This window comes from Oncorhynchus keta, chromosome 22, assembly GCF_023373465.1.
Source record: "Oncorhynchus keta strain PuntledgeMale-10-30-2019 chromosome 22, Oket_V2, whole genome shotgun sequence".
NCBI lineage: Eukaryota > Metazoa > Chordata > Actinopteri > Salmoniformes > Salmonidae > Oncorhynchus > Oncorhynchus keta.
This window is the reverse complement of record NC_068442.1, coordinates 10,960,708-10,974,594: the sequence shown is the minus strand read 5'-3', so window position 1 is coordinate 10,974,594 and position 13,887 is coordinate 10,960,708. Positions and strand designations below refer to the sequence as shown.

Here is a 13,887-nt window from a genome sequence, read left to right as displayed (position 1 = left end):
CAAGGCTCCCTTCTACAAGACGTCGGGAAGACATCTTCCTCCACGAGACTTGTATGTGTATATCCACTGCCTCATTGAAGCAATTAAGGACAAAGTGCACTGGGAGCCTTGCACAATGTTGCTTTGGGAATAGGTCCGATCGCTGACACAGTCGTTCCTCACAGTAATCTCTCCATTGGCACAGAAGAGAAAGAAGGAGAAAATGAGAAAGAGAGAGAGGTAGGAAGAGAGAGAGAGAGAGAGAGGGAGAGAAAGAGAGCGAGAGAAAGTGAGAGAGAGAAATGGAGAACGAGAGAGAGGCAGGAAAAGAGAGTGAAAGAGAGAGTAGAGTGAGAGAGAGTAGAGTGAGAGATGGAAAATTCCATGTCTTCAATGGGACTCTGGCCAGTTCCCATGGAGACCATCAATGTGCTCTCCGTCTTTCACAACATACACTATCAATTGCACAATCAGAAAAGGGATTCCACATCAAAAGTGGCAATGTTTAGAGACCTGTCACCCTAGCTCCCTTCCATCCATCCATACACACACTCCTCTACAACCACATGGATCTCACCCATAAAGGAGTGTAGGGAGCATTCCTGTGGGGCCAAAGGTGGAACACTGGGGTGGAGTCCTGGGGGGGGGCTGGGAGGGAGAGGGAAGCCTTGCTGCAGCTCTGGATCCCATTACCCCCCATACTGCTGGGGTGTGTGCTGGGAGAACCTGCCCCACAAACACTCCCTGAACATGGGAAAGTCATCATGCCCCCAAGCAGTAGGGAGGCGTGAGAAGATGGGGAGACGAAGAGAGCGATGACAACATGACGTACACTGCAGGAACAATATACTCCTCCTCTTGCTCTTTTTTTTTGCTCTCACCCCCCTCCTCCTCTCCAGTTCTTCAGATCATATCTCCTGTCACTCCCACGGCTCGATATTTGATCTTAAAGAAACAATCCAACCTGGAGAGCAGAGGAGACAATGTCCAGGCCCCACCCCCGTCAGATCGTCCCTTGGTCGCGGAGCACACGGGAACACGTAAATGTCCCTTAAACCAGGCCCCTGCCCTTTGAAGAGTCCCTCCATGCTCTATTAGCCACTGATATGCCCTCGAGAACATGACCGTACCAGACGCCACAGCCGGGAGAGAGAAACATGACGGACGCGGACATGAGACTCTCACAGGTACACGTCCTCCATGACACATGCTTTTCTAGGCCGCACACATTTACACAAGGAGGTAATACATCTCACTTAAGTTATAAGGCGTGACGACACTGCATGACGGGGCCCACAAAGCAACCTGAATGGGGCTCCTCCAGTCATTGTTGATTAGAATGGGATTTTGATTTTGCGTCGAGAGAAGGGGAGACGAGGATATTTTGCAACAGCTGCAACTATGTTGACGCAAGACATCAGCACCTAATTGACTTGGCAGCACATCCATTATCACTCTGACTTGCAAAACGTGGCTCGGGAGCCCAAAAAATAAACGCAAGACAAAAGTGATATCAGATGGCAGCCCACATCCCCATTGGCTCATCTGTTGAGAACGTAAATGTTTCGATTCAAATGCTGTCATTGTCCCCCAGAGAGACTTTAGTAACAATACAGAATGCAACATTGTTTCCTGTCGTACCTGTTGCACAGAGGGCAATGAAGGTCTGCACGTGTTTGCGTATCAGCACTAACTTCTCCTCGGGCAATGGCAGCTTCCTCACAATGTGCTCTATGAAGTCATTTGGAGTGACAGCCGCCAGGTTCCACTTCAACTTCCCCAGCACCACCAGCTCCCACTCCTAAAACAGAAAGTGAGAGAGAGGAGAGACTGTGTTAGGATGAGAGAGGCTATTAGGCTAAACATTCTGTATATACACGGCACCACCCTGGCTGACACCGAGCCAGGCCCGAGGAGGCTGTACTGTATGTGGCAGGCTGTCTCTTTGCCTGTGTGAGCCCCTAGCCTTGCCCTAGCCTTTCCCTAGCCTTGCCCTAGCCTTGCCCTAGCCTTGCCCTAGCCTTTCCCTAGCCTTGCCCTACGCTGGCCTACCCAGCATAGAAGGTGGAGTGGTTGAGAAGAGAAAGATAATTATTATATTACTCTCCCTGGCTAGGAAAAAGAGCAAAGCAGGCTGGCTGAGGCAACAGCAGCTCTGACACCCGAACGCAGGTGACCTCACAACATTCGTCTAGTAGTTTGGCATCTGGGACTTTCCTCAGGAGAGACCTGTGAGGTCAGGGGATTGGATGGGGGTGGAGGGGGACTCTGAGACTAGCTCTTACTAACATGCTCAAGCCAACAGAGGCAATGAATGGGATCCTAGCTATATGGCTGACCTTTTGGTCAACTGTCTATGCAGAATGAATGACACAGTATCAATTTTACATGTACAAATGCATGAGAAAAAATGCACAGCAAATAGGTTAGCACAGGATAGCATGGTTTTACCTTCGTCATTAGCTGCTGGGAGCCATTCCATTTTCCACAGTTATGGCCTGCTTTGCTACTTTGGGCACCTAACAATTCATTCCACCCAATCTATATGAACATTGATACTGGCTCTGTATTCAACAATGTTAAACAAACGCCAAACAGAGCTAATTTACAACGATTTATAGCTCACCAGGAACACAGACAAAACAACTCTATACCTAATGTTGGACATTAACAGCATAAAAGTACATGCTTCAAATAAAACAAATGCAACACTATAAGTGACAGATTCACCAGACCTAATTAACTTTAACTTTCAACTGTGAGCTGTAGCCTCAACTGCCCTTTCCCAATGTCAGTAATAGCAGTAATAGCCAATGACATTTAGGCCCAAGCTTAATTCACATGGGGGGCTTTCTTAGAGAAGAAAGGGTGAGTAACGGAAGGAGCTGGTGACTAATTTGGGGGGAATTGTGTGGTTCGGACTGTCCTTGTGACTAGTAGCTAGTGATTTTCCCCTTCAGAGAGCCACATGGTTCTTAGTCATGAGATGACGCCGGTCCAATGTGGCAGCCATTAACTGCTCTCAGAGCTCCATGAGACGGTAACTCTGGACCGATGACTAAATCCGATTCCCAATCTCAGGTGAACTGTATCTCTCCTCTCTTCTGAAAGGGGACCACACACTGGATGGCGCAAGCGGCACTTAACATCCAGATGATACTTCCCTATGATATCCCCACTTCAGTTTCACAGGGTGTTGCATTTCCCTATCAACTTACATAGAACGGTTGCAAACTGCTAAGGTTCAGTGTGTCACTTCTTAACAATACCACAGATACCGCTGTGAAAGAGGCCATTGACAAATTAGATTCTGCGGTTAGAATTCAAGGACTCAATTAGGAATTGTATAGATAGATGGCCCTGACTACGACCTAACTCTTGTCCGCACTTCGCAGTGCGAAGTGTCTCCCTCTCTCTCTCCCAGACAGAGAGAGACAGACAGAGAGACAGAGACAGACAGAGAGAGAGGGAAAGAGAGAGAGAGAAAGAGAGAGAAAGAGAGAGAGAGAGAGAGAGAGAGGGAGACAGAGAGAGAGAAGGAGAGAGGGAGAGCTTTGCAACACACCCTCCCTCCATGCAGTGCTTCCGGGTCACACCTTCTGGGTGACATTGTGGTTTCTTTTACAAGAAATTGTTACCAAAGATGGGGCCAAAAAACTATCACATGGGCTGAGCAGCTGATCTCCTGTTTCCTGTGCCTATTTGTGAGCCAAAAGACTGCCTTATAGAGAAGCTGGCTGTGAACACACCCAGGCAGCCCACATGAAACCATCTCAAGGACAGGGTTCACCACTTCTCCTCTCACCCAGGCCTAAACAACATGAGTACGGGTGGATACAGCCCAGCCCGGTTCCCAGCTAAAGGGAGTTCTTCACCTGATGTTAATCCTGCTTCTGTCAGCATGTAATATAATGACAAACAATGATAGATAGTTGCTGAGGTTGTCTCACCTAGCCAATAAACTGGTCCAGGGCCTGTCATCACAGGGAATGGCTGGCATCTCCAGCCCATACCTACTTAGTAACAAAGAGTTGGGATCAGCAGCAGCCCATCTTAATTAACACTGCCGCTGGCTGCAGGAATCAACTGAGGAGCCAGGCCAGGCCCAGGCAGGCCCTGAGCTCTCAGCCTCCACGGCTGAATCATATGTGACTTATTTCACATCACGAGTGGGATTCACTGTTGTTTATTAAATGAGGTTTATAAAACGTTGCAGAGGGAATACTTTTCTGATGTGAAAAACAGACTATTTAAATGTTCACCTCCACCGCTTGGGGGTGAACTATCTAACAACTGGTACGTCTGGTCCACCATGACCCTATGACCTTGCCAAGGGCTCTAACTTTGGGGTACCAAGGACTGCAGAAATAACCATAACCAAGACAAGCAGGATGTGATCGCACCAGGTCAAGTGAAACCTTGCTGTGAGCACCCACAGCCAAGTCATCCAACTAACAAATCTCATGCCGAATTGTAACGTCAAAAGTATTGTATGCATGTAATAAACATCTTTATTCTGCCACAATGGAAAAGGTGCTTTTTGAAGCAGGATCTACAAAAAAACAGTAACAGTGTCCATTCTGTGAGGACAAACCTTGAGTGAAGCAAACTTTTGAGGTTAATGACAAAACTGTGTTTGCCAGGACCATCAAAATGTGAGACTTCCTCTCTGTAGACTACAGCCTCTGAAGATCACTCGTTCATCCAAAACTTGGCTTCAATTCAACACTGACCTCGACCTACTGCAAATACTTGCCACTAGATGGCGATGGAGACCACTGTACAAAAACCTACTGTACAATCCAATATTACAGAGCTCTTGGGGGACAAACACTCTGGGTCCTACAGTGATGGGGCCAAAAATGGTCATATAAACAATTGATTTACATGGAATCTAGGTTTGCTGATAAATCTAGGATTGCTGATGATCTCCATGAATCTTCATGCATGTAAATAGGGCCAACATAGTTTTTTACAAGAAAATAATTTGAATAAATATAAAAAAATATAGGTGGCTTTTGAGATATGGCTCATAGCATAAGCATTGATTACATTAACAATTAGCTATGAGTTTCATAGAAATGTTAACAAATGTCATAATAACAATCTGAAATTGAATCATTTTGTTGGCAGAAACCAACTGCTTACCAGCAACTCCTGTGGTCTGATGGAGTTATCTGTGTAGATGCAGAGTTTCTCTGCAGTTAATGGACGAGTTTCTTTCAGTTTGGATGCAAGGAACATGCAAACTGCTCCAAGAAGTTGCAGATTACACTTTCTGGTTGGAACCACGGCTAAAAATCTGTCCAAGTAGTTCATTGCCAAGGGAAAAACCTCTTCCTCACACTTCTGTTCTTCACAAACCTATAGAGAGAGGCGACAATGTGACAATGTGCAGCATTTGGCATCATCAAATTCCAGTTATTTCAATTAAAATGTCAATTGTTCAATTCATGTGAAACATAAAAATCATAACGAAATGATGGAAATAATGTAATAGCCAGATATGCATATCCATTCTTTGAAACGCTTTGGGACTTGGCCAAGAACTGAGCCCAGCCCAGAGTTGTTTGTTGCGACATCATCAATACATTCTAAATGGATTATTTTCTATGTTTGAAAAAGGTCTTCGGCACAGGCTGTCAATGCACTCGACTTCCTTCAGTTCATTCAGTAAGAAATGAATACAAGTCACAATCACCCCAGCCAAAAAACACCCAGGCACCACAGTAGCCTATACGGAAACTCTTTTTTTTTCTCCTTCGTCATATTTTCATAAAATATTTAAAAATATTAATAAATTGTCTACATCTATCGTTTTCACATCATAATGAACACCAATGTCTTTCACATCAGACCCGACAATTGATAAACATGACATTTGAAGTTCAATGCGAAATAATTGTCAAATTGAAAACGAAGTAGCATGCGGTTGCTCTCGAGTGCGTCACCGCCAGTTCGAAATATTTTTTCCTAAATTAATATAAAATCTTTAATGAATCCTAGTTAAATAACTCTTACATGAAAATAAAGCTCAGACGGTCGGGTTTCTTTTCAGACCATTCCCAACTGATTATGTCAAACAAAGTGTAAAAAATCTAACTTAATTCCTGGGTGACGGACTTCAATGCAGAGACCAGAGGAACAAATAGGCCCGCGCCCCTTCCGCGATCCGATATTTAAAAAATAAATAGAAAATGTTTGCTACATATTTCGGCATATTTTCAATTATGACTATGTAGTTTAGACACTGCTCTTTCACTCCGGACACGTTTCAACTGCTGTTATGGCGTTTATGACACTGTAAAATCGTCAGAAAAACTGCAACAGTTCCAATAGAAACCAATATGGCGTTAGAATATAGGCTAGAATAGGGCAAGGATTAACTGCATACGTGTGCATGGAAATATTTTGGCAATCTAAAACATAACAAAATAATCCATGGCACATTTCATAGATCAGACATATGCAAAGAATAACTTTATCTGGTGATATACACCACTGTAACCACATGCCTATATATCTCTATCAAAATCGTCAGTGACTTGGTTCAAATACGCTACAGATAATAAAATCATATAAATACGAGTAGTTGATTAAATGCTATCACGATTGTCTATTTGGCAATGTGATATGCAACCCTCTTTCTCACACCATGCAAACCTGACAAAATGACAGTGAAAAGTCCGATGTTAGTATTTTGAGATGAGTCGTAGGCACGGAAATAGCCTAGAGTTGAAGTGTTTCGGTACAAACCTCCAGCATCCAAGTCGCAACCATCCTCCTCATAAATGGCTGAATATCTTTCTGAACGCACTTGAAATAAGAACATTGTGGAAGAAAACGTTCTTCAATGGTCAACAGGCTTTGTAATACCCTGTCATCACACAGAAGATTCGGATCAAGACTAGCTCTGACGATGGTGTCCACTTCGAGGCAAAGCAGCTCCATGGTCGTTTCAGTTTTGAAAAAGTTGGGTTATTCTTGTGAAAATACTATAGCAATATTACTAGATGCAAATAAACTGGAAATAAAGTATTTTGGAGGCATAAAGTGAGACTGCAGGGCTCCCAAGAGTTGTCCTGCCTCTCCTTGCGAACTTTTTCCTCTCCCCCACAGTTCACTTCTACTTTCTTCTGGCTGGATACGTTTGAAGCCTGCCTTTACTGACCATGACGCAAGCCGCAAATCTCATTATGTAGAGCAGTTGCCCAGACGCAACATGCTCTCATCAAACATTTGTTACTCTTTTCTCTAGGCTACACTTTTACTTTACAACTATATACTTTATATTTATTTATTTTAGCATGATAAAAATCTATATGACCACAAACAAAACCCCACCCCCATCCATGTGTCAAATGTACAAATAGAGACAATTCACTTGGATAAAAGTCTATATTTATATCAATTGATTCATTATACGATTTTGATGTATGCATAAATAAATCCAGCAAGTGCTTGAGTTAAAACTCGTCAGGGGAACAGTTTCTCTGCATTCATTGGGGATGTTGCATGTAGGCTATGCATGTAGGAATAGTAATAGTTCCAATTGTACAACTTTATAAACATGCATTAGGATAATCTTATTTCTCTATTTCAGTTTATTAAAAGCAAAACTACTCCTTGTTCATTTGCTTTCTCTTTTATCTGATGAACTTAATGAACTTATAGTCGCCCCCTCCCTCCCTCCCTCGCAGACGTACACACGCCCGCGCAGACTCGCCGACAAACACACGCCCGCGCGCGCGCACGCACACACACACACACACACACACAGGTAGACCATATACAGTATCTTTTATATAGCAGCAGAAGCCGTACGCACGTGGTTGAATGAGATAGCGTTCTAGGAAATGTATTGCAGGATAGAAAAGTTGTTGCGACAAACCTATTTTATAGATAACACCACGATGACAGCCTATGTATGCTCTGTATTGGACAACAGTATGTATTAATATATACATATAATACCTATTTTTGAGGTTGTGATCATAACACTCATATGCAGAAAGTGATACATATAGGACCCATGTCAGAATGAATTATAGGCAACCATAATCTTGCCGTGATAGAGATCAGTTAAATAGGTCTATGTAATCTTGGAGGAGCACTAAGCAGATCTGATATAGTTTGTCAAAAAAAAGCTTAAGCTTGTCTCTAATAATAAACTACCCCCAAAGATGAGTCAACTAGACTATCCTGCATTGATTGTGTTTCAAATGCAGAGGGGGCAGTCTCCCGGTGCGATCAAAGTTGTTAAATTCCATTCGAGTGGGTCTCTCTATCGGTCTGAATGGCAACACTTTTGTTCTTCTACTTGTAAGAGAACTAGGAAATGATTCTTTAGAGCATTTTTTGTCTCGAGATTGTTTCCTCCCCTTGTCACAATTTGCATATAGCCAATAGGTATTCTGCGTGCGACCGAGGCTTGCTGATTGTTACTGGGCAGACTTTTATTGCATAGGCTACCTTCGGAGCACCAGGGCTGTCCAACTCCTGCAATGACCATTTATCAATTCACACGATTAGCGGATGTTATTGTACCCCTAGGATAGAGTGACATCGTAAAATTATATCCAACTATCAAGCAACAAAAACATTGGAAAGCAACACATTCCATATGGGTGAAACCTCCACCTCACACACGTTTTAAAGTTGAAACTAAAAAACTATTTGACTTGGAAAAGTATAAAGCAGTTCTATAAGCTACTACAATATTGATCAAAATTGCTATAACTTGTTTACGACGCAAAAATGAGAGACATATAGCATCGGCTGCAAGTAGGCAACTGTTTCTTAATTAGTTCCCTGATAAAATGATACGTCACAGCAAAGGAGACCAGCTCTACCAAACCACACACACGGAGAGAGGACAGGGGGGATATCTCGAGAGCCAGCTCCTGCAGAATATACACACCAGTAAAAGGACATTCTTCATGCAACGATGGCCTGCCGCAAATTCTTTAAACGTGCTCTTATCTCATTAAGTCCCCAAAACAAGGGCAAGAGCAAAATAAGAAAGGTTCATTATCATCTCCCGACGTCTTGTGGGCGAGGGGTGATGAGTCTGAAGGGGCAAGGTGAATACCATATACCCTCCATGTTTAGGGCGATGAATCGATGCTGCAGACAGATGCACCTGCTTCAAACTTGTTCATGCTACGTGGGGATGGTTACAAGTTACAACCGGTTACAAAGTTGCATTAGTCTGGACCTTGTGTCATTTGAATGATCTTACAATATTTGCAGTTGCCACAAAAAGCTTGGGAACAGACATGATCAAGATAAGGACATAACGCAACGAACAACACGTAACTGTATTATTGGTTGTCATGCAACAAATCTTCAAAACACCCAACTGTTCCTTAATTGGTTCCATGATAACCTTTTATGTTGTTGTGACCATCAACAACAAGAAAAACTAGCCTACATGAATGAGGCACTGAGTGATTAAAATCTTCCCTTTCTTTTGGAATGTTTTGAACTACAAAAATGACAACGTTTGAGTAGGCATCAAAGACAATACGGGACGTTTTTCAATTAAGATTTTTTTAGGCGTTCAGCCTACCAGCCAACACATCCAGCAAGTTGCTCGTTGTGTGGAAGCAGTGTGTAGGGGGTTCCCCCTGCTCCTCCAGTCCCTGACGCATCTCAACGAGTCACTCTGGTAAATTCATCTCCCCTCAGAGAAACAGAATAAGCAATCAAAATTCTACATCGTGCAAACCCATCCGCGCCAGAATGACTGATCGTGAAGGTTCACATGGGATGCATAAAACTATGCAGAAGTAGAGTAAAATTGAGCCAACATGTTCACAATCATGTCCGAATGAAGTTTCCACCTCACCAGACCGGACAGATACTCTTTGATGGCCACGCGTCTCAACCAAATCCTCCGAGGGCAAAGTGCATTTGATTTGTTATAATGCCCAATAAAATGCAAAATTTCAACTTATTTATCATATTTCCTCCTTTCATAACGGTGATTTATTCGAGGCGGCTCATGTTCTGAATGCCTGCATCTCATAACTTGCTCGTGCACCTGTCACTGGCATCAGAAATTACTTTTTAATATCAATTACTTGGACAGCAGATGTCTAACAAAAGGTACAATTACAGACAGCAAAATGAGCCCATTTCCTATATTCCAACAAAGACAAAAGTTTTGCCGCAGCTTTATCGAGTTTGGAAGAAGTATGAAAGAACCATGCTGTATTTTCGCGGAGTAATGACGTCATCACATGCGCTGAGCGTCAAACGCAGAATTGGGCCGAGGCGCATGTTATTTCCCGGATGCATGCAATTAACATTATATCCAAATGGGGGACACACGCACACACAAGGAAATGCAACGTTTGTTTTGAACTTTATTCGGAATTAAAAAGGTTTAAAAAATATCTCACCTCATAGTGTGACTGCAATGGTTTGTCTCACTCAACGTTCACTCACTCAAAGGGGCATGATACAGCCCCACATAAGGTTTTGAAATAATGGGAAGATAATGCTAGCATTTGGGGTAGGCTAGGCTGCATACCGAAAGCACAAGTAGGTTGCTGACCAAAACAATAATTAAGATGCTTTAAAACTCTGTCAAACAAACAGACAGGGGCATTTTTATCAGGAAGGAACTTCATGAGTTTAAGGTTTCAATGCTCCACAAATGACAGCAGTAGCCTAAACTATAGGTTGTGAGTCTCTGCCTCCTTTCAAACAAATTAGACTGAAAAAAGAGGATATTGAAATCAAAAGAATTCAGAAAATGAACATATTTGAAGTGAAAACCATGTAGAAGTTCTATACCATATGTTATCTTTTCAAATTCATAAAAAACATATTTTACAGTTTATAACATATTTCTGACATTGTTTATCTTCCCTGTGAGCATGTTTACAGATACATTATGCAGCAATGAAACAATCATAATGTGTTGATTGGGCTTTTACATGGAACTACATTTGAAACTACTACAAAATAATTATCAAAACAGGTTCAAAAATAGGTTCTAAAAATAAGGCATTTCCCCAATCTTACTAAACTAGGCTGTGTGAAAGTTGGCTGATTTATAGAGAATGTCAATTATGGCATGTGATAGAAGCACGTTTTGAAAAACATGTGAAATGTGGGATACCTAGAGATCATTCCAACATACCTGTAGCTATGTTCAACAGAGGCAAGCTGGAATTTGTGCAGTTCTGCCATGACAAATAACATTGTTCTAACCAGATAATTAACACGAATGAACAAAAAAACACATTTAGTTTTTCACTTTTAATTAAACAATAAAATACATGGAACACATAACTAGATTTGTCTCCCATACCATATTAGAGGGCAAAAAGGCAGAAAGAGGAAAATCCACTCTGTAGGTTCTTGGTTTGAATGCCTTCATATCATTTTAGACTGTAGGTACAAATCATATATATTATGTTTGTCCTTTTATTATGCTTTATCTTTGAAACTATTTTTAAAAGACTGTGGAAATGTTATTGATAACCTTGTTAATAGTATTTAAAGAATCGGTTGGTTGAATATAAAACAAATTAAACCATTTAATTATTTATAACATAATATATGAATAAAGTTCACTAATTAATTTCCTAAATTAAGATATATACTAATGTTATTTATAGAAGTAGATTTTGTTCTCTTATTCCACACTTTTGGCCTGGTGTGAACATGTTTACTGTTTATGTTATAAAAACAGCACAAATGATTTGTGTTACATGTCACAACTGAAAAGCGGAGAAAATATTCCCCAAAAATGTCCTAATAAATCTAACATATTGTTGATGTAAAAAAGATGACCCTAAATCAACCATGACAGGGTCAGAAATGCTGAATGACACAAACCACATGCATACACTGATAATTCCAATTAATAGGAGGTTCAACCACTCTGCCCCATGTTTACATTTGTTCCCTATTCAGTAACTGCCACACTGGCTGACTTGAAAAACAGTTAACAGCAAAATAATACACCAGTGAAACAAACACACCATTCAAATAGTTCATTACAACGTGTTAACACTAGGAACTTCCCTGACATTGTAATCTCAAAAACATCATCTGTGCACTATAAAGCAGAACCTTATCAGGCAAGTTATTTTGTTTATACTTCCAAAGTAATGCAAACCATTTCCTGCATTAACCTGAGCTTGAACATCTGTTATAACTCCCAAGTCTCCTTAGCTTGTCGCATACAAGTAACAAAATATACTAAATGACTACTACCATGTAGTAACAACCATGTATGAACACTGCGTGTTAGGTGGTCATGAGACATCACTTGCTACAAAATATGCTATCATTTATATTCACTACATGTTTTATTTCAAAACACCTTATGCATGCTTATCATTTTCTTATAACGCATTGGTCAAAGCTCACAACTGAGCTCGTCCTCGGGTTATTTTGTTGTGGTTGAACAACTGCAGATGTCTGAATAAAGCAATAACAAAATATCTATCCATACCATAATACTCCAATGATCATTCATGTTATTGCTGATATCCACAAAGAAGTGCCAATACAACTGGGTGATAACAATGTCCTGTATCTCGTCTAATCGTAGAATACAGACAGAATACAGTTGTTAGGCTACCTGGATAATAACAGACAGAATCAGAAAGCCAGGTAGCCATAACTCAGCTCGCATGACCACCCAACACTGCACATTTCGCAAAACAAAGTACACATATTCTACTTTTAACCTCACACACTAGATTAGGAACACATGCATCCATGTTTGATTCAATCAAACCGATTCATTTGACTTGATTCTATTTTCGACTGCATTTCCCTAAGATGGAATGGCATAACGTCACAGCAAAGGAGACCTGCGTTTATATGTGAGAGCAATGGGGAGAGGATGGCAAGTTATTTCAAGCCATACAGATGGAGAGAGGACAGGAGGGATATCTAGAGAGCCAGCTCCTGCAGAATAAACACACCAGCCATAGGACTATTTAGTGGGAATAAGTACGTGCAATAATGGATTGATAAGCAAACGCTACAGACTACATTCTCAACCCCTTTCCATACTCTGGACGTCTTTCAGAAACCAAGCTACTCAGTTCGTGAGGGTTGTCCCTGGAAGCTCAAGCACCTGTGGGATGGTCTCAGAATCGTGTTTTATTCTCACCATTCTATTACTGATGTTACACTGCAACGTTGGCACCAATGACCAGATCTGTAGACTCCCTCAGACATTCTTTATGCAAAGATGTCCTCCCGAAAATGATTTCTTATCTCATTATGTCCAAAAACAAGGGCAAGAGCAAAATAACAACGTTTATTTGTCATCTCTCCACGCCTTGGGGCAAGGTGAATACCCTCCCTGTTAAAGAGATAAATCGATGCTGAAGACAGAGGTAGACGCTGCAGACCTTGTCATATGCTATGTGGGGGTGGTTACAACCGGTTATAAAGTTGCATTAGTCTGGACCTTGTGTCAGAGTCGTGTGTATAGGTGACAGGGAAGTCAGGCGCAGGAGAGTCAAACGGAGTGTAAAATGGAGTCTTTTAATGAATGTCCACGTAACATGCTCCATAACACTAATAAGAACAGAATATAAACAAACATGGGTACGAGGACCCGTCCCGCACCTATACAACTAACACTACACTGACAATAAACAATCTCTGACAAAGACATGAGGGGAAACAGAGGTTTAAATACACAACAGGTAATGAATGGGAGTGAAAACAGGTGTGTGGGAAGACAAGACAAAACCAATGGAAAATTAATCAATGATGGCTAGAAGACCGGTGACATCGACCGCCGAGCACCGCCCGAACAAGGAGAGGCAACAACTTCGGCAGAAGTCGTGACACCTTGTAACATATGACTGATATTACAATATTAGCAGGTGCCCCAAAAAGCTTTGGAAAAGACACAATCAAGAT

General features: G+C 41.6%; 1 protein-coding gene across 2 annotated transcripts in view; it reads right to left on the bottom strand.

Annotated features, from left to right (window-relative positions):
- The window catches only part of ccnd2a (cyclin D2, a), a 204,140-nt gene that overhangs the window by 17,688 nt on the left and 172,565 nt on the right, over positions 1-13,887 (bottom strand). Inside the window, exons 1-3 of one of the 2 annotated variants that reach the window (XM_035798209.2) lie at positions 6,736-7,142; positions 5,128-5,343; positions 1,621-1,780 (exon numbers count right to left, since the gene is read on the bottom strand). In XM_035798209.2, coding sequence (XP_035654102.2) covers positions 1,621-1,780; positions 5,128-5,343; positions 6,736-6,930 — 571 coding nt within the window. In that variant the 5' untranslated portion in view covers positions 6,931-7,142. Of the gene's footprint in view, positions 1-1,620; positions 1,781-5,127; positions 5,344-6,735; positions 7,143-13,887 lie in introns of those variants that run through there. The other variant, XM_035798210.2, reaches the window with a different exon arrangement.